The sequence below is a fragment of the Oryzias latipes genome, chromosome 11 (genome assembly GCF_053564925.1).
Source record: "Oryzias latipes strain Hd-rR chromosome 11, Olatipes_Hd-rR_3.1".
NCBI lineage: Eukaryota > Metazoa > Chordata > Actinopteri > Beloniformes > Adrianichthyidae > Oryzias > Oryzias latipes.
In genome coordinates this window covers 13,425,869-13,450,464 of record NC_136247.1, presented here as the reverse complement: position 1 = coordinate 13,450,464, position 24,596 = coordinate 13,425,869, and the positions used below count along the sequence as shown (strand labels likewise).

Here is a 24,596-nt window from a genome sequence, read left to right as displayed (position 1 = left end):
TATAAGATCAAAACCACATCCAAAGATCAGAATTTGACTCTAAAATGTTTCTATAATTCAGATCTTTAACTTAAATTTTTTTTTTCTAAAGTGCAGGTGAATAACTTTGACATTAAAACAATCTTGTGCCCAAATTTCTGTGTTTGGACAGGATTTGGAAAGATACAAACATAAGCAGTGCAAATTATTATAGGATTATTAATTGATTATTATTATGAATATAATCTTGGTAATCTGATTTAAACTCTGTGTTTCTGTCAGTCATGATTCTCATCAAAAAAGGTGAAGTAAAGCATTTATTAAAATCCTTTTTCACAGATTCATCATCATATATTCAGTTAGCAGAAAGATTAGCATCAAACTGATCCTAAGAATGAACAAATCAGCTGCTGCTTCTGTGAAGTTCTTTTTATTTCTGTGCGACTGATTCACAAAATCTTTCCCTCTGGAATGATCACTGTCAGTCAAACATGTTTCTGCTAAATAAAAACTCATTTCCATCGAGCAGTGAGGTCATGTCGGTGTCTTTAAGGAAAACGGGACGTTTGTGCACAAAAGCTACGAGGCTTTCAAGTACCTGTGAGGAAAATGATCAGCAACACCTTAACATTTCTGATTACAAACGTGAGTCAACACTGAAACATTTTCAATGTCTGATGAGATCAGTATATTCATATATTTCTACATATTTACAGTGGTGGGGATTAAAACTCTGAACGATACATAGAACAAAGCAGCAGCTTCCTCACAGAAGCTCATTGGATGGTGGAATGTTTCAGACTTCCTGTCAGGAACACATTTCATTATTTAGACATTTGGATAATCGTAGTTTTAACCTCAGATTTTCTCTACTGCTGATGTTTTTACAGAAATAAAATGTTTTTTTTAATCTAATTTTTGGTTTTGTTGTTGGAAACATACAGAAACAGAAAAAGTAAAGATGCTAAACATCACAAAGTTAAATGTGTAGTTTATGGAGGGACGGCAGGTCCGTGTTCATGAGGTCATTTTCATTGCAGTGAATAATTTAACTCCACAGGTTTGAGTCCACAAAGGCCTCACATTAAACTGTCTTGTAACAAAGTGCAGATTTTTTTTTGTTTTTAGAGTTTTTTTGGGTCTGTATCTCTTTCTCTGTTTGGATTCATGTGAAGGAAATCCACAGAACTGCTCAGAAACAGGAGTCCTCTGAACCAAACCCACTTCTAAGTCACGCTGCTTTCATCTGCGCTGACTTCACACATGTCTTCATCACCTCGACTCAACCCGAGTCCGAACATCCCTGGTCCCTCATCCTGACCTGGACTCTGGGAGGGAACCCCCAGCAGCCCCCCCGCGGCAGCCATGTTGCTGCGAGAGCTTCCTGCGCCGTGCTGCTGAGCTGAACCAGAAGCTCCGCCCCTCGCCCCTCCTCCCAGCATCCCTCCCTGGCTTCTCTCTCCCGCAGACAGGAGAAGGTGAGGGGAGGAAATGAGGTCTGCTCCATCCTCACCGCCCCCTCGCCTGCCCCCGTCACTGCCGGCCCCGCCCTCCGCGCTCTCCCCGGGCCCGCCGCGCCTCTCGCAGTGTGAGCGGTGTCTCATGAAGCTGTCGCGCCACATGAACTTCTTCCCGCAGCCGAGGCAGTCGTACGGCTTGAGGCCGGTGTGCGTCTTCATGTGCTCCGTCAGGTGATGCTTCATCTTGAACTTCTTGGCGCAGACGGGGCAGTGGAAGGGCCGCAGGTCCAGGTGCATGTTGATGTGGCGGTCCCGCATGCTCTTGTGGGTGAACGACTTCCCGCAGTGGCACATGAACACTTTAGCGGAGCCTCCACCACACCCACCTCCAGCCCCCACCCCTCCACTGTCAGACCCATCCACGCCCAAACCACCCTGCAGGTGGACCACGCCGTGCTCCAGATTGGGACTTTTAAAAGAGCCTCCTCCCATCACACCCCCCGCTACTCCCAGGGGGGAGGTTGCAGAGTCCAGGGGGAGTCCAGACGCCTGGCTGTACAGGAGGATCTGGTTCCCCTGCATGTCCAGGGGGAAGAGCTGAGCGCGAGCAGAGGAAGCATTCTGGACCTGACCCAGCAGGGCCGACACGGCTCGGTTAGAGTTCTGGTTCTGACCCGCAGCGCTGTCCTGAAGGTGCTGAGCTAAAGTCTGCTCCATCAAACTGCCCTCAAACTTGAAGAAGTCCTCTGAAGACTGGCAGAAGTCCACCTATGCAAAGTTGAAATGAATTTGTCAAAACATATTTAATTATGAATATGCATTTTTCAGGTTAGTGGAAAAAATAAAATTCTATACTTTTAAGTAAAACAAGCTTTAAGCTGAACTTTTTTTTGCACAATTTGACACTCTGTCTCCCTCTAGTGGACACACCGAAGGTAGCTTTTTAAACTAAAACGTTTTTTTCTATAAACAAACCAATTTCATGTGGTTATTGAGTCATTATAATGTCATCAGTGCACCCCCCACACCCACACTCAGTGGTCGCCACATCACCTGAGAGTCCATGTCTCCCTCAGGTCGACCCCCCAGCTCAGCAGAAAGGCTCCTAACGTTGGAGATGTTGAAGTTGCCTCTCTCTCTCTCCCGGACCAGCTCCATCTCTCTCTCCTCCTCTTCCTCCTCGTCTTCGCCGCCCTCCTCCTCTGACACCACGATCAGGTCGTCGTCCTCTGCGCGTTCGGTTTTCACCACCACCCACTGTTTGCGGGGCATGATGCTGGGCTGACTGTAGGTGGGGCGTTTCTGCAGAGGCATCGCCGCGTCCTCGCCATCCTTTCAGTAGAAATTAACATTACATAAGAGACAGTCACAGCTATTTAATTAATCTAAGAAAAAATGAGTAAAAGCAAACTCATCTATTTAGGGTTTTTACAAATAAATAGTTTTAATGAAAAACTGTTTTCAAGAAAGTGACTGTAATTTCAGATGAAGGGTTTGGAAAATGTATCCATAGCTGCTTTCTCTCCTCACCTGATAAGAAGACACCCCGAAGCTGTCGCTGACCCCCACCTCCTGCTCCGACACCGAGCTCATCTTCTTCCTCCTGCCACTGCCTCCTCCTCTGCCTCTCTTCCGCTGATGGTAAACCTCCTCCTCTTCCTCTTCCATATCCTCCTCCTCTTCCTCAATGAGGAGGGCTTCCTCCCCGCCTGATGGGGTGCAGTAGCTGGGGGTGTTGCTGGCTCTGCCTCCATCCACTGCAGACCCCGCTGCAGCGGCTCCGCCTCCCCCAAAGCTGCTTCCGTCTCGGGGGCTGAAGTAGTTGGTGCTGCTGGGGGACTGGCTCTCAGACACCAGCAGCTGGCTGGGGGGGTTAGCGGCCCGCTGGGGCTCACTGGACTCCAGAACCCGTCCCGGACTGACCCCACTTGTTCCGCCTGCAGCTCTGCTGGCGTTGCTGCTGCTACATCCTTGGTTGGCAGACGGTTCGCCTCCACCTGCTCCTTCCTGCACGGCCCCGCCTCCGGTGCCGGCCCCCGCGGCGGCTCGGCCCTCCTTCAGGAGCTCCGTGCATTTGTCCACGATGTGCCACATCTGCAGGACGCTGCCAACGGTGAGGTAGTTGACGATGTCGTCCCGCAGCATCCGCAGCTGACCGGTGTAGGCGCAGCTCAGCACGCTCTCGAATGCGAGCGGGTCCATCACCGCCGGGATGGAGACTGCAGACATGTTCTTCAGGAGAACCTGGAGGAAGGCGGAGACACCGATCAGTCTAAGGATCTATTCTGAGTCACCATGAAGATCCTGACTGCAATAGTTCAGATGTTTGTCAAAAACACCTGAGGAAGTTAGAGTTGGTCCAGACGATCAACATCCTCTTTAGAAAACAGAAAATAAAAGATTCTGTTTATCTGCAGCTCTTTATTGTTCTTTTCTGACAGACCAGCATGGCCATCTATGTTCTTCTAAATGTTATTGATATCTGTGATTGACAAAATGTTCCAAAAATGAAGCTCAAATGTGGAACACTTTCCCTTTTATTAGTGTGATCAAGAATGTTTGAGTTTAAAATGAGCTGAACTATTGATGGAGTCAGACGCCTCCACAGCTGAGAAAATCCTTGACGATCAAATGTCGGATTTCAGTCAGAAAACACTCACCTGGTCGTGGAAATAGGGGGAGGACGCAGCCAGGACGCAGCGATGGGCCTTGAATACCTGTCCCTGGACGTGGATGGAGAGGTCGCAGAGGCTGCCGTCCTCCCTCTGCCGGTTCAGGCTGTCCAGCACGGAGGTCTGGGCGCCGGGGAAGCTCACCTGCACCACCGAGGCGTCCGAGCTGCTGCTTCCCACCTCCATCAGCGGCCGCTGCGTGTGTGGGAGAGGAGCTGGCATGAACCTCGGCGGTAAGTCTTTAAGTCTCACTCTGGTCATCTACTGTAACAGCGTTCCCAGTGCTATTTGAATTATGATTATGTATTTTCAGGCAAAATCTCAAGGACTTAGTTCCTGCAGAACAGCATTTGTTCATTGGAAAATTCATCTCTGAGTTGTGGGCAAGCCCACCCAGACTTCCCATCATCCATCTGTTAGCGTGTTCTCCCGCTACCTTACACGGATGTACACGGATCGTCATCTACAAGTGGATGCATCAGAAATTATTTTCTATATCCTTTTTCAAACGGAATTTCTTTTTCGGCTCCTGATTCACGACTTGAATAAAGAAATACCCAGAAAGGCAATTTTGAGCTTAATGCTTTTTTACATGTGTCCTCCATCTTTAGAAAAATGCAACAAGATCATGTTAAAAGTACTAAAAAAAAACACAATTTAGTGTAAGGAGAACTATAATGACAAAATGTGGTATGTTTTTTTTCCTGCATGCCCCCCAAACACACACACACATCTGCAAAACGTGGAGAAATGAAACCAGTAGAATTCAATCTTAATGCATATGGATGTATGGATACGGGGAATGCAGTGGTATGGATGGAGTCATACTAACAGCTGATAGACACAAAGCCACAAAATGAAAGCTTTACACATTTTTTTAAATTTCAACCAAAACAGCAGAAACAATGTGTTATGTGGAATGGTCTTTAGTTCTTCAACACTAGTTTTCTTGTATTTTTCCTGCAATTTCTGAAAGTTCCTTCTTTATCTGCAGGTTCTGCTCCTTTAAATCTTCCATTAATCTGAAATAGGTTTAAACAAAGAAAAAATAAATCCTATTTACTACTGCAGCCTGTTCATAATGTCTCTACAATTTGAATGTTAGTTGAATTTGCATGAGCCTAAACCATAAACAGTTCCCCCCTAATGCATGTCAGTTTAAACGAGCTTCTCTTTGTCCAACATTATAAAGCTTTTAACGGAAAATATATTACTTAATTTTTTTTCTGTCCCTTTTTCAGAGATACGCGCTGAACCCCGTTCAGAACCTCAAACATGTGAAGCCAGCACCACCAGACTGACTCTACAGACCGGACTACAGCGACACTTAGCAGCAGCGGGTAGAAACAAACCAGCAGCGAGGACGCTTCAGGCTCCAAAAACAACCTAACTTCTGCTGCAGACGCTCGCGCTGCTGTTGACTGTTCGGCCTGACGGCACCGCGGTCTGACAGCAGCTGCCTCCACAAACCGTCAGAATCCAGATGTGCCGTTAGCACAGCGGCTAGCGCGGAAGGCAGCGCGCCAACAGCCGCCTCCGCCAGCGACGGTCAGCTCACCGTTCCAGCTGACGCTTCAGACGTGAAAGGTCCGGTTTGCGGGCGACAAAAGGGCCGAGTGTCCCGCCGCTGCACGCAGGGCTCCGAGTTGGAGGAGCATGTTCACTCTGTGGCTCGGTTCCTTCACATCCCCGCTACGGCGGACGGAGACGCGGCGCCTTTAACGGGGTTCCAGACACACGAGCCCACGAGCCAGACGGTTTAGCCGACAGAAAAGATCTGACCGGAGGTGTTCATCCGCAGCTCTGCCTGCGTTTACTATGACTTACGTGTCTGTTTATTACACATGCGCAACAGACTGTCATTTCAAAATAACATGAATAATTAAAAAACATTTAAAATATAAAAAACATATTTACCTGTTGCTATATATATATTTTTTGAATGATAAAAATCCTGCAAGCTTAGCGTTTCAAAAATGTTACAAAGGCAAGTTCCCTAAAAATTTCAAAATAAAACACCCATATTTTGTCTTTATTAATACGTTTGTTATTGACATATTCTTTACACATGGCCATAACGTTGAACTAATACTTAACTTCATGGTTGGATATAAAACCAAAAGCTAGGGCACTACCCCCCCCCCCCCCCCTCCAAAATTAACAAAGGAAAAAAAAACACAAAAACGCCTGTAAAAAAACAACCCCCAAAGAAAATACAAAATTAAAAACAAAAAATAAAAGACCAAAAAAACAAAAGGATGGATGGACACCCTACCGTGAACAAATATCCTACTTAACTTGTAATACTGAAAATAAATAAAAAAAAAAAAGATTTTTTTTTGGTGTGGCTATTTGCTTTTAAGTTGAAAAATGTGTTTATGTAATGCAGAGTTACATATGCATGAAAAGTGTTTAAAAAATAAAATACGTTTTATGAAGCAAACATGCACTAAATGTCTTATTTTCTAGAGAATACACAATTTACAGACAGTAAAAGAAGGAAACAAATATTTTCCCACCAAAAACCAGGTGCTAATAAAGACAGAAATCAAACTTTATTTGTAGTTACAAAGCAAATGTTCGGAATCAAAATATTGAAAATATTGGGGGGAAAGCTGTTATAGGGTTTTATTATAAAAAAAACCTAGTTGCAGAATCACCTTTAAAAAATACAGATAATTAAAATAAAAAGGTAACATACAATGAAATATGTACAAGTAAAGCCTCTTGGTTTGCAAAGAAGTGATAAAAATCACAGCTAGTTCATTCTATAACATGCTAATGACCGCCCTGAGAACAAACATGTCTAAATCTTCCTTTTGATACCCCAGGTTTTACCAATCTGCAAAATCTATTGTGAATAAAACTGTAAAAGATGACTAAAATGTCAAAAGTACATTAAAAAACAGATAATCAAGAAGTTTTCACAAACTATCAAACTATTTCTTGTTGGAACTTGCCGTCCCGATGACACAGTCATTCACCTGAAAAACACAGATACAAAACAATTAATGAATTGACTTTATAGTACAATTCCACAATAGATGCAACATAATGTAGTTTCAAATATTACAAGTATTTCTACTAAGTACAGTATTGAAAAATGTTTCTTTAGTATATGTATTTTATGTTTTCTATAAGCCAATGTAGAAATACTCTGATTGTTGTAGTGTTTCTCCTTTAAATTCACTCTGAATGAGTCACCTGACTCTGGATAGCAGTCACCATGCTTTTTATTTCTCTTTTGTACTTTTTACAACTCCTTAATGACGTCATCACAAATAGCCCGTCTGTTGCTATACACTACAAATGTAGAGTATGCAGGGCATCCTCAACAAGTAATGCAAATACATTCATCATTTATCTCTTAAAGATTTTATTTTGTTAAAGGAATTTGAATAAATACAAATGTTATTCCAACAACAACATAAAACCAAATTATTTCCTGAAATAAAAAATATTTTTTTTCTGGCTGTATTAAAATAACATTAAATGGTAAGTAATACGATTAAGTAGCTTAAAATTAAGGTTTAAGCTACTTAAAAGAAAACCATATGAAATCTTCTGAAACTAGATGATGGATAATTTGAAAAGATTTTTACTGAGTTAAGAAAAGTACATATTCGGAGAGAAACATTGACAAGATCAACAGTAACTATATTTCTTTTTTGCTTTCTCTCTCAGCACTGAGATCGCATTAAACGTTTTTGCATCAAACAACTCGATGCATCACTGACCTTGCTTGCAAATCTTAGCGAGTTGAGGGTTTCCCCAAAGCTGTCTGACTCCGGGGAAATGTTCACAAACATCAGGCTGCAAAGACCAAAGCAACAGAGGAGAAACAAATTCAGGAAGATTGAAGAAATCCAACCACAAGAAAAAGTCTGAAGGTCCAACTGTTGGCTCCAGGTTGTGAATTTAATTTCAAACTGTGACTACATTTAAAGGATTTCAAAATAAAATAAAAGAGCAAATCATGTTGTCAAAGGTTAAGGACTCACGTTTTGCTGTTTCCTCCCAAGCATCCCTGCAGAAGATATGTGAGTTTGGAGTTCCTGTACGGAATGTGGCTCTCCTGGAACACACCATTAGTAAAGGTCAGGAACTGAACACCCTGTGAAACTTTAAACCTCTGCACGCACGGTGCTTCACTCTGAGCTGCTGCACTGAGAACTTTGTAGATTCTGTCTGGACACCTTGTTGGCCAGCGAAGTGATGACGATGCCCAGGTTGGACAGGGAGCTGTTGATGGCCGTCATCTCTTTGAAGCGATCACCCTGAGACTGACTCTTCATCATCCGTTCACTGCCAGCCAAGTCCACCAGACACAGAGTAGCTGAACACAAGAAATTCCAGCAGAACTGTGAGAAACAACGCTCGACTTTGTGTTTTACGGCTAATATTGACTGGAATTATGTTTCGCTGATGAACCAGTGATTGTACTCACACTTGCATGTGACATCTCTGCCAGCATTCACTCCTTCAATGTGCAGCTGGAAGACTGAGTGGGAGCGAGATGAGCGGTCGTTCTGGGACGTCTGCGCCGTGGAGCGGTTCCGTTTGGCCACAGCGATCAGACCCTGAACCTGGGAGGAGGAGACAGTAAGATGGTTATACACTTTATTTTATACACAATATCCTGAGTAGAAGATTACAGATGCCATCTAAACAGATATGAAGTGTAACTCAATGTAAGAAGCGTTCAAAAATGTAGAAGATATACTGCTAAAAGGGTGAGTCTGTAGTTTTAAAAAGTGTGTTTCTGGCTGCCGTACCTGATCCTCTGTGTAAACCTTCTCGTAGGTCAGGTTGGTGACTGTCACCTCATTGCTCGCCATCTTCCGGATCTCGTGCTCGGGCCTCTTGCTGGCCTTGCCGGTGTACAGGAGATCTCGCAGAGTCTCATTGTAGATTTCCACAAAGCTTGCTGTGAAAGTGAACTTCAAAACACAGAAAGTTCAACTTTGTAATTTTTCTTTCAAAAAATAAGTTTTGTGAAAGAAAAATAAAGTTTATAGCAAATGTACAGTGATCTGCTGAGACTAACCTCCCAGCCTTGCGCGGCAAGCTTCTGTCCTGCTTTGAAGACTTGCTGGACGGCTCTGGGAATGACCCCTCTGGTGTCATCGTACTCTTCTCCCTCCATTGTGTACGTCTTTCCGCTGCCTGTCTGCCCGTAGGCAAAAACACAGACGTTGTATCCATCCAGAGCAGACTGCACCAGCAGTGAAATCTCTTCAAAAATCTGAGAAAGAATAATAGACGGGATGTATTTTCCAATGTCAGACAACAAGAAAATAATGAAAACAATCATGTAATCAACATAAATACATATGTTTTACCTCCTGCTGAGAAGCTTGGGGACCAAAGACTCTGTCAAAACTGAAGTTGTAATTCTTCTGGGTGTCGGCAACTTTGCCAGTGTGAGACTGAGGCAGAAAGAAGGAAGATTCCAGTGTTTGATCGGTTCTATTATCACAAAAAACGGCTACTGGTATAAATGCAATTCCCAAAACACATGCTAGCTCCTGCATCACCCAATGACACGCACCTCTTCCGTTTTAGCCAGTACAATAGACTTATCATCACTGGCTGGAAGCTGGATATGCTTACTCAGGCCTCCGCTCACTAGAGGGCGCACTCTGCAAAACACCCTTATGTTCCCCTGCATGAAGAAGTCAAAGGAGAGTTTTCAGTTCATTGAGCAAACAGCTGGAGTGAGTGTGGAGGCAGATTGGAGGAGGCCATCACTGGACTGCGCTGACTCGCCTTCAGCTCCTGGATAGTGTTATGGAGACGTCTGCGCTCCATCTCTCCAGTGTGAAGCTCCTCCTTCTGCTCCGCCACCATTTCTTTGAGGGAGTGCACCTCCTCCTCCCTGTCTCTGAGGGTGCTCTGCAGACGTGTCATTGTGGACTCCTGCACTGACAGCTTCATCTGGAACAATGAGAGACAAAAAAACAAAAAAAACACATACATTTATTTTTTATAATTTTTTAGAGACTTGAGGATTAAATAAATGTTCACATTTTCCCAAAAAATAAATAAAAGTGTATTCTAGGTAGTGGATTACAAAACAAACTACTTCCAGGTATGTTTCAGTACCTTCAGGGCCTGCAGCTCTGTCTCCTGGCTGTCTCGAAGAGTCTCCATGACCTTATATTTCTCCTCTAAGTTGGAAAGCTCCTTTTGGAGGAAGCTTTTGTCACTCGACACTTTCTCCAGCTCCTGACGGACGTGTGACAAAGCTTGTAGCTCAATCTCATATTTGCTGAAAACAAAGCAACAGAACGGTGCATTTAATATAACAAATTTGGTTGTTGTTAAAGCATCAAATCCGATCTTTCTCATTTCTCTCACCTGATCTGGCTCCTCTGTTGTTCTACCTCTTTCTCCATTTGTGACACTCTGCTTTGACTGTGAGACAGAGAACCTTTCAGAGCTTCCATCTCCTCATTAACAGATCTGGCTTTCGTCTGGAAGTTGCGGATCTTGTCCTCCATATCGTTGACTTTTCCCTTTAAATCCCATGGTTTTCGACGAGAGGCCCCAACCCCAACTAAAGACAAAAATGTCACCCAGTTTTTAAAATACATAAAAAAAAAATAATCAATGTTTAACTGAATACTCGAAAATATTTCCCTTTAGAACTTTTAACCCACAGACAACTATTTGCCCCAAAAAAATCTTGAGATGTAGTTTTAGCGTGTCTCACAGAAAGCATTTAGGACGCAGTTTTCTGAAAGGAACTAAAGACCAGACGGCTGCTCACCTGTTTTTGGGACAGCTGCTTGTTTGGGGTTAACTCCTCGTGGAGCAGCAGAAGCTGTAGACCGTTTTAAGACACCTGACGAGACATCAAGAAGACGTCATGCAGTGATACATGTTCATGAAAGCTGCTTCGTACAACTGCTTACCTCTGGAAGGACCAACAGCAACCGTGGCAGCTCCTGCAGTCCTGATGGATTCAGCTGTTGGAAAAGATGGAAGATCATGAACTGCAGAACAAAACAACATAACTCATACATTTATGGTAATTAAACACATTGGTATGGAAGCTTTACAATACAATTGCACATTGTGTTTGCACAGCAGGTTCATTGAATTTTGAGGACAGAAACATTACTTGCAATTCTAATGTAAGCCAACTTACAGTGAGGCGCTCTGCTGGCAGCAACAGGAGCTTGCCTATGTCCAATAACTGTAGCCGCTGCCTGAGGTTTATGCATGTCCTGCTCCCTCCGCATCTTTTTCTGCGAATACAAAAACAACCATAATACTTTGCAAAAGACCAGACTGTTTATTAGGATAAAGGTCAGATTTCCTTACAAGCTCATGCCAAAACTGTTTGAAAGTTGGATTTCTCAATGGAAATGTAATAAATACAAAACTTTTCTGACCCAATAAGTACATAAATAAATAAAAAGTAAAAACAGAAAAAAGGTGATCATTTTGCATTAAACGTATCCAAACCTGAGCAGGAGCCATAACCTGGGCGTTTTCTGAGTTGCTGTTTGTGAGAACCCTCTTGCTGGTCATGACAGGGAGGCGGGACATGTTCTACAACAGACAGCATAACCACAGTACCATCAGAATTGAATTAACAGAGGTGAGAGCTGGTTTTGGTATACAGATCTTCAACACATGTCTTCTTCTGCATTAACTAACCAGGCAGTTAGTGCAGAAGTAGCTGTATTTCTGGTTAATGTTATTATTCACAAAAACAACAAATATTTGAACATGGTATATGGTTTCAAATAATAACTATGCTGAAGTGGTATTATTGATTGTCAATAAAAAACAACAACAGCACCAACATGCAGCTAATAAACTCATGATCTGCCATTTCAGACACTAAACGTCAGTTCAAGTCTGTGAAAAACCATGACCCGGTAACTAGCTAAACAAGTAGAAGTAGTTTCGATCACATGAGTCACTCAATGCACAAAATAAACATCCAGCAATACACACTCTAGAAACTCGAGTTAATGCAACCTCTATAGATTCTTTTGTACACCACAATACAAAAATATATTGAAATAAAACATGAGGCCACTCCAGCCAACAAAACAGCTAACGTACACTACCACGTCGAGAATAACTTAAAACTCGCTTAAAAAAAGAGTGGGGGTATTTATGCTAAAATGTTATACTGTTAAGATTGGATTAATAACACTATTACATTTAAAGTAATATAGATTAACTATACCTTAAAATGAGTCAGTACGTTTGCGGGGAAAACTTCCAATTCAACATCCGGAGCCGTTTGAATTTGAAATGGAACTGTTTTGCTGGGCGCTTCAGACAGCGCAACCTGATTGGCTGAGGCAGTACAAACCCCGCCTCTTTTCTTCTTCTTCTGTTGTTTATTGGTGTCTGGCACAAGGCTTTCCTGGAGCATTACGCCGCCATTCTTTTGGAGGGTAGATCAGGACAAATATATTCTCTACTCTTGGACCACAAAATTTTTCTTAACTTTATACAAAAAAACAGAGAATATAATAGTGAAACAAAAAAGTGTTCTTTTTAATCAGAAAGTTTTTGAACTTTATTTTCATAAGGGAAGAAACAGTCTGTTCAGATGAATAAAAGGTTTAACTGTGCATACAATATGCAAGAGTGTAGCATAGAAGGACAATAACAACTGTTTTTATCAGGAGCATGTTACTTTTCAGAAAAAAACACAATGAAATACAAGGTGGAGTACACACTAAGAGCATGTGTCTGTCATACAGACCCTTCCATCATTTGGATTAGGTAGATAGTGGAGCTCAGTCCCATTGTTTATTTCATAATTATCATAGATCATGTGTGGAGCACAGGCATGTTTTTAGATTGGGGCTGGTTCATTTCAGACATAGCACCATTAAAGTAATTGCAAGTGACTACAAATAAAATCCAGAAAGTTAACTGTATGGCTGCAATTTGTTTTAGAGGGTTTGACATGTATTTCCATTAATAAATGAAATGTAATTAAGAAATGGGAGCAGCTCCACTCTTTTTTTTTGGGACGTGCGCCTGCTTTGCAGGCTTGGACAAAGCCAATGATTTGGTTCTTCTTAACTGGAGTTCTTTAGTTTTCATGTATATTATGCACAAAAGTCATTCTTCCCTTTTGCAGATGAAAAAGTCTATCTATTCTATGTACAGCATACTGCAATACCATAATGCCTCAGACTGGATATTATATGGATAAAATTAGCATTACATTTATAATGAAAGTAGTAATAGCCTGTATGAAAAGGTCTTTTAAAAAAAGATCAATAACAGTACCTATCAGCCATCTTTATCACACAATCATATACTCCATTCAGCCATCCTGACAACACAAAGCTGGACTGTCTTCACTGGGAGAACAATGAAATGTAACACCATTACTCGTCTCAGTTCTCATCACATTCATGCACTGACTTTTTCTTCTCTCTATCATTACACGTTCCTCTGTTGGTAGAAAAATACAAACATATGATATAGATATAAAAAAGACAAACAATGTCAAACATAAAGTAGAAGTTCCATCAAGTGCTTTCTTTAGGACCACTTCCTGTCCTTTTTCTCTCGTGTTTCCGCCTCGCTCTGCTGCAGATTCTGTGTTCAGTACATTCGGAGACGATCCTCAGAAAATCATGGTTCCTTTGCTCTTCTCGGAGAACGGGAGCGTTTGGAGGATGCTGGTCTGTGACGCCAGTCCTTTGTTGTTGCAGAGTTTCGCCCCGTTTTCCAAGCAGCAGTTTTCCTGTTCCAGTTCTTTTCTCAGGTTTGTCCATCTTGGCACTCGAATGCCACTGACACATTTTGATGTTCTTCTCCTTAATTTTTGGAATATTGTAGTCCACTGTGGTAGTTGTTGCTGTGACGGTTTCAGTTGTATTTAATCAAAGCCTTCTTGTCCTCCCATTTTCCCTTTGTTGGGTGTAAAATAAAATTTGGAGAAAGTTAAAAAATACATTTCCTTAGACTTCAGAATCCTGTGAAGAACTGAGAACAGAAAAAAGTAATTTTTCTTTCCCGATATTTCAAAGTTTAGTCACCGAGGATCAGATCCATCGGCTTAGGACCACTGAGTTAAGGTTCTTACAAAGCAAAGAAATCAATGACTCCTTTTTGAAAGTTTTCAAATATTTCAGTCCAGGTTTGGCTTTAAAATGTGCAGACAAACCTCTTAAACCAGCAATCTACAGGGGTATTAGGGGAGGGAAAGCTCACTGTGAAATGTCTGATCTGATAAGAACATCTCTGTTGTTTTTAGTCTCAAAGTGTCAGAATCAAATCCAACTTTTGATTGTAAAGCAGAACTTTGCGTTTTTCAGAGTGGATTCCGGGAAACCGTTTCATTCAGTGGAGGATTGCTAAGCAGATGACTTGCATATGTCTGACAAGGAGGGAAAAGTTTTTACCATATTTTGAATAAATTTGTTCATATGGAGCTTTTTACAGTGAGCAGAGCGGGAGGCTGCAGTCTACGAGTTCATGTGCTCCACCTGAATGGCTGACGTGGAGACGGTGAGGCAGAGGTCTTTGTGGGTAACTGGGAGGTCAGCCACAGTGACAGGCTTGTATTGGATTTCATTGGCTGCCACTGTCTTGTACTGGTGGAGGTCGAACGGGCATTGAACCACAGCTTCTGAGGGCTGCTGGGTAGACTGATAGCTGCCTGGGGGTCCAGGATTCGGGTTCTGGTTGGTGTTGTTGGGGTTGGATTGACTTTGAAGCTGGCTTGCACCTCTGCCACCTCCACCAGAAACACCTCCTCTCCCTCGACCACGGCCTCGACCCCTGCCGCCTCCACCCGTGCTGAGGCCTTGGGCCTGCTGAGCTGCCACCGTTGCTGCCACGGTCAACGGGTCAGGGTTGTGTTTCCTCATGTGTTTCATTAGGTAGGTTTCCTGGAGACAAAAAAATGGACAAATATTTGCGTAAAGCAGTGGTTCCCAACCCTTTTCAGGCCACAAACCGGTTTAATGTCAGACAATACTTTCATGGTCCGGCCTGTACGAGGCTGAAGTGGGTGTCCAACTCTTCTCAGCTTCCAGTTTCCCTTAACCAGTGTAAAGTTGATCTTCATCCTCTGTCAAATATCTGCAGCTGCTTTAAAATGTATTTGTACACCAGATTTCATGTAGGAACCATTAACAAGCGATAAAGATTTTCTCTTAACCCATAACTGACAAAGTGGAATCTAAAAAAATCGGACACCAATTCCGCCTCATTCAAGTTTTGAGGTGCAACGGAAAAAAGGAAAAAGAAAAAAGGATAATATTTTCTGAATAAAAAGATAAACGTGAATCCACCGTTTGAGAAACTTTATTAGCAGCATCCTCGCAGTGTTGGACAGCCGGTTGCTGAATATCATTTTTCATAATGGTGTGCTAGTTGGATTTCATGTTTTCTCTCCCTCAACAGCTCTGTTTTTGATCTTCTGTGATAACGTAACCACAGGAAAACATCTCACGTGTTCTCCAGCTTGAGTTTCTCTTTCATTTGAACCTGTGGATGGGTTTTGGGAGAACTGACAGTTTAGGCTTTAAAAGAACAAATAAGAGCGCTTACGGATGTGTAGGATCTGTTACAGAGGCCGCAGGAGAAGAGTTTGGCATGTTTGACGGTGTGCGTGGACAGATGAACCTCCAGGCTGGCGGCGTCTGTGTAACCACGATTGCAGTTGTGGCATTTGTACGGTTTGTCTTTGTTGTGCTGCCGGCGGTGAGACTGCGGGGAGAGACGACACAAATCAGTCTGTGGCTAAAAGGCAACTAACCGCTCACATGAGACAGACAATCTTTTAAACTCTTTGTGTTAATGCATCAACATTAGAAGACCAAACCGGTCTGCACGCTCACCTGTAGGTTGGACAACTGGGTGAAAGCTTTTTCACAGCCGGGATGGCTGCACTTGTACGGCCGATCCCCTGTGTGAATTCTGAAAAATCCATAACTCAGTTAGACTCAATATTTAGACTCTAAATTACATAAATATGACAAATAACTTTATTTAACCTGCGTTGAAGCCCAAAGTCAAGGTAACGATGGTTGCTTTTTAGCTCAGTTCAACAAAGCATTAATTACATTTAGTAAAGTCAGATTCTTTTTAGGATTATGGGAGAATTTACAGTCAGAAATCATAAAAAATACAGACAATATCCATCAAGTGTAAGCTTCTAAAAGGAGAATACAAATACAGACCTTTATTATAATAAATGTGTGGCAGGTACAGCACAGCCAGTGAAGGAAAGTCTCCAATTAGGTTTGTTTATACTGTTAAAATGTTTATTTATGCAGTTTATTTATACCAGGATAAATAATTACTATTGTAATGATTCAATAAAATTAAAATATTTCAGCGTTTTTATTATCAGATTAAGTTGTGATGGTTTCCATAAGATCTAAATGTGTTGACAGTGTTTTCCTAAAAGTCTTTGGAAGTTCCAGTTTAGATGACAAAGAGTTGTTGGTGCAATCCTCCAAACTGGACAATGTTACAGCACTGTGTCATCCTAATTTAACATGTTATAAACACTTACATTTATGCAACATTCATGATAAAATCCTTTTTGTGGAGATGGGCTCCTATAAGAGCCCACCTCAGAAGACAGCGGATGGTTAAAAGCCCGCCCGGCCCGTCCCGGCCCAGTACCGTGTGTGCTGCTGTAGGTGACTGAGCTGCCTGAATGTTTTCTGGCAGAAGGAGCAGCTGTAGGGCTTGGCCCCGGTGTGGATGCGGATGTGCTGGGACAGGTAGCTGGAGTTGGCAAACGACTTGGAGCAGTGAGGACACTTGTGGGGCTTTGCCTCCGTGTGGTTTCTAACACGGGAAGCCGGGAGTGGGAGGGGTCGAAGGGGTGGAGGGAGAGAAAGAGAGAGAAACAGCGAGAGATTTTTAAGCTACAGGCATTACCAAACGTCACTGTGAACTGATCTTCAAATCATGCGTTAAAGTTTGAAAGATCTGCGATCAATGACGTTGATGGCGGATCGTTGGGTTGGACAGTGTGCTCTTTATGCTGTCTGAGTTGTGAAAACACAGAACTAACATACAGCACAGTCACACGCTGCTCTCTCTCTCTCTCTCTTTCTCTCCAGCTCTCTCTCGACCCTGCTGTGTGTGTGTGTGTGAATGTGTGTGTTTACATGCACAGTTCAGATGAGCTTCAGTTAAAACGGCTTCAATTAGCTGCTTAAACGGTGGTATTAAATGGTGCAGATACATGAAAACAACTTTATTTACTAAAAAAATGACCCAGTCTGCTATGACATCTGGTTAAGAGTCCACTGCTGCCATTTAACAGGGAGAATGTCAATTCCAAGGATTCGTTTTGTAAATAAAATGAAGGTAAGTTGTCTGGTTGTTCCCAGCAGTTGCTTCTATCACAGAAGCAGCAGAAAACCATGGATCATGTACATGGAGGTTGGATTATTTTAATGAGGACGTCCAACAACACTTCTAGTAGTCTAATAGTCTAAACTAATCAGACGGTGAACGCTTACCGGTAGTTTTGTTTGGTTTCAGTTTTACATTTAATTTAAAGTCTGGTTTCAGTCAGTTGATCAGATGATTGTGTCTTTCATTGTTAAAGACCCACTCCAATGAATGTTTCTGTCACATTTTTCTCATGGTGAAGGACACATTTAAAGAAAATTAGGCTTAAAATAGAATTTCTGAGTATTTCTTTATTCAAATGGTTGTGAATCAGGACCAGATGAAAAAATGCTGTTGGAAAAGGCTTGTAGATGTAACATGGAAGCTACTACGGCAACCCACAAGCTCCCTGCTGCGCTTCATTTCCATGCATCCACTTGCAGACAAATAGATCCGTGTACGTCTTCGCTTTCCTCGTCTGAGCTGGAATCGGGCACAGAACTGTACGGATGGATTGTTCTGATATTGCTCTGCATTTTTGTTGCATCAGTTATTCTAGGTTGGAGTTATGGGGGCCTGTAAGCTAACGAGAGAGCAGGCGAAAAGATGAATGATGGGAAGGGGGCGCGCTTACTCCACGGCAACAGCCACAACTCAGAGACAAGTTTCTAGTGAACCGCTGCCGCTCTGCAGGAACTCTGTCAAAAAAAAACACTCTGTTTTTTTTATTTTAGCTAAAAACGGCATAATCATAATTAAAAGACCACTGGGAACACATTTAAAATGGATTTTAAAAAAGATCAGAGTGGGACTTTAATGATCACGTGGAACAACATTTCAAGTCTTGCATGAGCCAATCAGACTGTGAAAGCTTTGTTTTGTTTGGTTTCAAATTTTACTTTTGTTTTTAAAGTCTGGATTCAGTCAGACCATCACTTTTTTAAATCTTTTTTTTGTTAGGCAAACAGCAGCCTGATTCTCTGAGTCAGTCTTAGTAAGAGACCTTACACTCATTCAGTGATTATAATTGAAAATGTTACAAAGATAACCAGATATGCTAGTATACATATTATTTAAAATTAGTAGATTTATGAAAGAAAATCTCTTTCTTTGCTTGCGAAAATTAGAAATCATTTAAATATGTTCTCAATCTTTTGCAAAAAGCTTCATGTTTTCCTAGTTGAGGTTAAGATGCAACACTTTGAGGGTAACAAAGAGAATATTAAAAACAAGAATACTGTGGTATACTAAATGAATAAACTATAATTAGGCTTGCACAATATACCGCAAATTTATCGTTATCGCGAAATCAAGCTGTGCAATATGCATACCGCAAAAGACGGCAAAAATCGCAATAAATGATTACCTTAAATGTGCTTAAACAAACTCATGGCAGCTTGAAATATTGAACAAATGAAATAAATCCCTTTATGCATTTAACCAATCAGAAGGACCCGTTTACGTTTTTGATCAATCAGATGAGCCCTTTTATGTTTGATGTTTGCCTCCTACGTCGACAAGGGTCATTTGGAGTATAATTTTTAAACTGTTGCATTGAAATGGAAATGATGTTTTTGTTTTTTTTTGCTATTTGTTTAAATACCGCAATTTATATTGTTATCGCAATATTAATTACCAATATCGCATATCGCGAGTTTTCCTCATATCGTGCAGCCCTAACTATAATAATTATTTAGCTCTAGTGGACCATAGCTTAATACAGCTAATATACAACAACACGTCTATTCTATCACTTAAACCTAAGAGATTTACAGAATATTATTGTATCTAAATTAAACCAAAAATATAACTTCCTTACAGAGGGATGTAAACTTTTTCCTAAAACTCGTAGTGTTTAATAGGTTAGGATTTACTCATACTATCAACGCCTTAAATAATAAATAACACTGCAGCTTCCAGACATCATTACTTTGACCTGGATGAGGACATGAACCTACAAAGGGAAGCAGTAGCTTCAACTGCACAAGAAATGGATAATATTTTAATTTTGCTCAAAAGGTGTTGCAGTAAATTATTAAAAAATGACAATAAACTGCAAATTTCTGCTTTTGTTTTGATAAAAGCATGTCAATGATTGCTTTTGGAATTAAAATATAAAAATAAAATAAAAAACAAACCGGTTTTAAGTCAAATGAAACTTTGTTAATCTATAAACTGTGATTTGGTGCAGCTTCAAAGCTGTAAAAAGCTTTGATTTAGAAGCTCCACGATACATGAATGCAGACGCTCATGCACATGCACGAGCAGGCAGACACAAACACACAGAGGAGGTCAGAAAGCCGCCGGCTGGGTACCGTGTGTGCTGCTGCAGGTGACTGAGCTGCCTGAATGTTTTCTGGCAGTAGGTGCAGGTGTAGGGCTTGGCCCCGCTGTGGATGCGGATGTGCTGGGACAGGTAGCTGGAGTTGGCAAACGACTTGGAGCAGTGAGGACACTTGTGGGGCTTTGCCTCCGTATGGGACTTGGCGTGGATCTGCATATCCGACTTGCTGAAAAAAGTCACCGCACACATCCGGCACCTTGCAGGTTAGGAGGCAATTAAAAAAAAAAGCCTTAGTCAGTAAGAATAGAAAGACAACACTAAAAGTTTTTTTTAATTCCAATTTAATATCTTCCAGTCACCTGTAGGACTTGGGGCCGTCTTTGCTGGTATGATCATCCTCATCGTTAGACAGATCATATGGGTCAGCAGTGTGATGCTGCAACACAATAAAAACAATTTTTGAGGATGAAATACTGATTGCTAGCAATCAAAATGGAGCCCTTAAAAACTAGACATAGCCTCACCTGTCCTCCAGCAGCAAGGTGAGCCAATATTAATGCATCACTTCCTGGAGGGAGGACCCCGCCCACTCTCCCCATCCCCTGTTTGCTCTTTCTGCCTCGCTTTGATGGCGTCGGCATGACAACTGCAGGAGGAACAGCAACATCGTCTTTCTTATCTAAAAAAAGAACGAGTTCTAAATGAAAATACGATCAGACATAACTAACACGAAAGTAAATTAATCTACAAAAGTAGGCGACGTGGGAGGTTTTGCAGCATCAGACAGCTCATTAAAAGCTGTGGAGTTGTTGGACCCACACCTCCTCTTTAAAATCACCAACCACACTTTCCCAAAATCCCTTTATCCGTAGCCACTCCCACGTGTAAGGAGCGGCGTATGTGCATATGTGAAATGTAAACACAGCTAGTGGCAGCAGTAAAGTCGTGGTGACCTGCAGCGGTGGATTACCTGTATTTGATGGGTGCAATGCAGACACTATCATGGTGGTGGCAGAGGGGGGTCCAGTTACAAACGACTGAGTTGAGGCTGTTGGGACAAGCGTGCCTTGAGGGGTGGTGATCACTAACCCAGCTAAGAAGAGAAGCAAGTGTTATCTGACAAACTAGTCTCTCACCACAGGGGTCGACTATAACCTTCTTTGTAACAATGTAGGCAACCAAAACTACAAATAATAGCAAAAATACGGCGGAGTCTTAAAATATACTTTTTTAGACAGCAAGTACAAAATACTGACAAATAATGGAATCTCTTCCTCAACCATGTTATTTAAATGACACAAACAAAGAAAAAGCTTTGTTTTGATGATGATGTCATTTGTTGAAGTCTCACTCACCTGCAGTCATGATCCCAGTGGAGGGAACAGGCACAACAGTGACGTTCTGGGAGGTGTGAGACTGGTGTAAATGCCCCCCGACTGCACTCAATGAGGCGCCACTGCTGTTTCCGCCAACTCCTGCACCACTACCACCCCCTTCTTGTTTTGGGACCACCCGCACCCCAGATCCTGGGTCCACTGAGCTTGGGATGGCAAGCACAGCTGTAGGAAAGTGGGGGGATGATGTGGAAGATGCAGAAGAATGAGGGAAAGGAGGTCCATTGGCTTTCTCTGGACCCAGCTGCTCCTTTGCCTTGTTTAGGAACATGGCGTTCTCGATCTAGACGGCAGTGAGAAAGCGAGGTAAAGAAGGAAGAATGAAAAAGGACAGGAAACGAGTGATGGTGAAGGTAAAAGGTTTAATAAAGGGGGTAGGACAAGAATGATAAGGATTTTAAAAAGTTGAGGAAAGAAAAAAGACAAAGAGTGATGGTTGTAAAGATTTTTTAGAAGTAAGGTTAAAAAAACAGAAAAAAGGAAAGGGGTGGAATGGGGGCAGGTGAAGCAAAAATCAGGACAGGACATCACAAGAGAGATAAGAACATGCAGACAGAATGGAAGACGGTAGGAATGGTTAAAGGTGGGTAAAGTGCATGAAAAAATAAGGGAACAGGGGTTAAGGGAAGAACATGTGTCACAGTTGGTCAAAACGTGTAGAAAGGCAGGAATAAAATGTGGCAAAGAGTTATAAAAAGAGTGAAAGATGGATTGGATAAGGAAGAGACAAAAGAGAAGAAATAATAAGAGAGAAGAAAAAACAAATGCACGGTGAGATGCAAAAAGAAAGTTTGAAAAAAAGGAACAAAGAAGAAATAAGATGAGAGTGGAGAAGGACAGGAGTAATCTTGTGATTGCATTACTGCACCGAGAAATAATACTCAAAAACACACGTAAAAGCCTTAAAGTGAGAATGTAATCATATTTGGCTGTGGCATAAAAAAAAAATGTAAATCTTTTTTCTGATGCAATGCAATCTTCCAAGGCTTGCAGTTTTGTCAGAACACATACCACTATACCTTATGCATTTAAAGACAATTCCAATAATAAGGTTGTCTCTACCTGTCCTTGTACAGTGGGGACGGGAGACCAAAAGTATGATGAGTTGAAATGGGAATCGTCCATTATTTCTGTAATTAAAAAGCAACACACTTAGAAAACACCTGTCCTCCCCATCTCCATCGATATTTCCAAATTTTTCTGTCACATGAGAAGAGACCATGCACAGCTGCTTTTTGATCAGCTAACGTCTTTATTCCGTGCATTCTCTCTTTCACGGCTGACATAAGGAGTGTTAGCTTAGACAAGGACAGAGAAGCTAGACAGACTATGCTTCATGATTTCTCTGAAAAATCCATCCCATGCAAAAATAATCATAATAAAGTTCCAGCTTTTGTGATTTTTTTTCAATAACTGAGCATACCAGGTGAGGAGGATGGTAAATGACTTTGCAAAGATGCTCAATCAGGGGGAATGCACTGCATCAAAAATCTGCATGAGGACGAAAATGGAGGAAAACACAATTGATCACATTTTTTTCCCCTTTTTCTGATTTAGTCCACATCTTTAATAATTGCTGACACTTGTGTGCTGCTTTAGTGAACGGGATATTCCATCAGCACCAGAGCCGTTTAAAACAAATCTTAACATTTTTTTTTAAGAACACCATCATACAAGCTCTAAAAACTGGGTTGCCAAGTCTCAGACTTGCTCAAACAAATATTTCTGTTCTCTTATAATCACAGACAGATACAGGCCTGTTTATATTTGTGAGACAGTGGAAAAAATGTTTTGGTCCCATTTTTATTTTTTGCATGCATACTCGCTTCATTGCCCACATGTATTTTTTTTTTTTTTGCAGTTTTAACATTTTTGTTTTCTGAATCCATTCAGTGCAGGAGGATACCATGCAATCTTATTGCGCACACAGTTGTGCAATAGCATAACATGATATATAGGGCGTGCATGTAGTCCATTTTAGTCCATTTACTGGTGCTTAGCATGGAGAAAAAGAGTCTGTTAGAGATTTTAGAAGAGTGCATGAAAAATAAATAGCATTTTCTCATGCAAACCTTTAGCAATATCAGCCTTATTTCGACGAAGCTGAAGCAACCATTAGTGAAAGAGACAAATTAGCTAATAGCCAACATGCTGTAGCCATTTTGCAACTCAACGTAAAACAGAAGAGGCATTATATTGGTGAATTTCAATGTCAATGTTTCAGTGAACTGAGAGCCATTTTTGACGAGAGGGAAGAAGCTGCAACACTGTGGCACAGCTAGCTAGGAGCTAGCGCTAGCAGTGATTTGAGTTGACTTAAAACATTAAATTAAATGGTTAAAAACCATCTTGCAAAGTCTAGGCACAGATGGTACGCTGCAACCAAATAGCTGCCGCGGGCTAAATTGGTTATCTGGGGATGGCACAAACATGGCTAACGTTAGCTGCTTAACGCTAAGAAAAGGGGGCAAGCTAACTTGCCTCCATTAATTTTCTCCTTTTGTTCGTTGGCTTTCTCTAGCTAGAATGAGGCCTCTATATTCATATGCTCCGCCGGTTGGCCGACGAGCAAACAAAACTAGCCTTGCTCCCTACGCCTCCATTCCTCACTGTCTGTTCATCTCGCAGCGAAAAAATAAAAAAAAGACGGACAGAAAAAAAAAAAAGTCGAGGGAAAAAAAAAACAAGGCAGAAAAAAAACGTCGACGCCGCTGTCTCTGTTGGAGACGCAGCTTCAAGAAGACTTCCGGTGACTGGGACAACGGTGCTCTCAGACACACTGAAAATTACTGTTAATTAACAACAGACTTATAACTCCTGCAAGAATTACCGGTGAACTGGACTCCCTTTCAACCCCCCCGGAGCTTCCTTGGGTCGGGACAGTTAGGAAACTTTGTCCAAATCCGCCCCTCAAAGCTCTCAGTTATGCCTTTTTTCTTCGATTTTTTTCCCTTTCCCCCCCTCCAGCTCTTAACGCGTCAGGGCGGACCACGTTAAGCAGGCGCGCTTCCGGTTTTTTCTTTCAAAATAAAGCAGCACGTGAGTCGTTTATTATTAATTTGCCTAATGTTAGTTAATTTTTGTAGCTGTAAAACCGTATAAATAATGTGGTAAATTGGTAAATAAACTCACTTTACAGTATGGGTAGAAAACTGAAAAATGTTAACTTGTACAGCACTCGCAGATGTTCAAACCTTTGTAAATCAAAATAATAAGTAATGTAAAAAAATAACGTAATAGAAACGTTCCGTTGGTATCAATTTCTCAGTTTTTAATTAGTAGTACTGTCACATGGATACTTTTCTTTTCTAATCTGTAATTTCATCGGTATACCATACAAATATTAAAATTGTTTGACTTACTCCTCCAAATAGTTAAATTTTATCAAAATGACCAAACAATCCACGTGTGCAGTGTTTCCGGTGTTTTTGTTCAGCTGAATCCAAAACAT

General features: G+C 41.7%; 3 protein-coding genes across 32 annotated transcripts; all 3 read right to left on the bottom strand.

Moving 5' to 3' along the window:
• Positions 1-283: 283 nt before the first annotated feature.
• zbtb22b (zinc finger and BTB domain containing 22b) lies at positions 284-5,900 on the bottom strand. 2 transcript variants are annotated; one of them, XM_023959935.2, is made up of 5 exons: positions 5,670-5,900; positions 4,100-4,306; positions 2,970-3,683; positions 2,493-2,771; positions 284-2,207 (listed from the first exon to the last, which is right to left on the bottom strand). In XM_023959935.2, exons 2-5 carry the CDS (start codon positions 4,295-4,297, stop codon positions 1,206-1,208), a joined length of 2,193 nt encoding a protein of 730 aa, XP_023815703.1. In that variant the 5' UTR covers positions 4,298-4,306; positions 5,670-5,900; the 3' UTR covers positions 284-1,205. The 2 variants fall into 2 exon arrangements, with proteins under 2 accessions (XP_023815703.1, XP_023815704.1); XM_023959936.2 differs by lacking the exon at positions 5,670-5,900 and adding an exon at positions 5,464-5,601.
• A 741-nt stretch (positions 5,901-6,641) lies between these two features.
• kifc1 (kinesin family member C1) lies at positions 6,642-12,474 on the bottom strand. The gene is made up of 17 exons (XM_004074065.5): positions 12,321-12,474; positions 11,585-11,671; positions 11,265-11,364; positions 11,029-11,082; positions 10,884-10,958; positions 10,472-10,670; positions 10,217-10,382; positions 9,881-10,048; positions 9,663-9,776; positions 9,454-9,540; positions 9,159-9,356; positions 8,887-9,051; positions 8,559-8,697; positions 8,308-8,447; positions 8,113-8,186; positions 7,849-7,924; positions 6,642-7,095 (listed from the first exon to the last, which is right to left on the bottom strand). The coding sequence occupies exons 2-17, from the start codon at positions 11,666-11,668 to the stop codon at positions 7,051-7,053; spliced, it is 1,884 nt and encodes a 627-aa protein (XP_004074113.3). The 5' UTR covers positions 11,669-11,671; positions 12,321-12,474; the 3' UTR covers positions 6,642-7,050.
• Positions 12,475-12,631: 157 nt separating this feature from the next.
• znf384a (zinc finger protein 384 a) lies at positions 12,632-24,164 on the bottom strand. Of its 29 annotated transcripts, none has more exons than XM_011480996.4 (12): positions 23,976-24,146; positions 22,569-22,636; positions 22,208-22,275; positions 21,107-21,428; positions 20,722-20,844; positions 20,276-20,430; positions 20,111-20,187; positions 19,783-20,007; positions 16,745-16,912; positions 15,952-16,030; positions 15,662-15,820; positions 12,632-14,997 (listed from the first exon to the last, which is right to left on the bottom strand). In XM_011480996.4, the coding sequence occupies exons 3-12, from the start codon at positions 22,268-22,270 to the stop codon at positions 14,572-14,574; spliced, it is 1,797 nt and encodes a 598-aa protein (XP_011479298.1). In that variant the 5' UTR covers positions 22,271-22,275; positions 22,569-22,636; positions 23,976-24,146; the 3' UTR covers positions 12,632-14,571. The 29 variants fall into 29 exon arrangements, with proteins under 29 accessions (XP_011479298.1, XP_011479301.1, XP_078810976.1 ...); XM_011480999.4 differs by having other exon boundaries at positions 20,276-20,397; XM_078954850.1 differs by lacking the exon at positions 23,976-24,146 and adding an exon at positions 23,627-23,886.
• Positions 24,165-24,596: the final 432 nt, after the last annotated feature.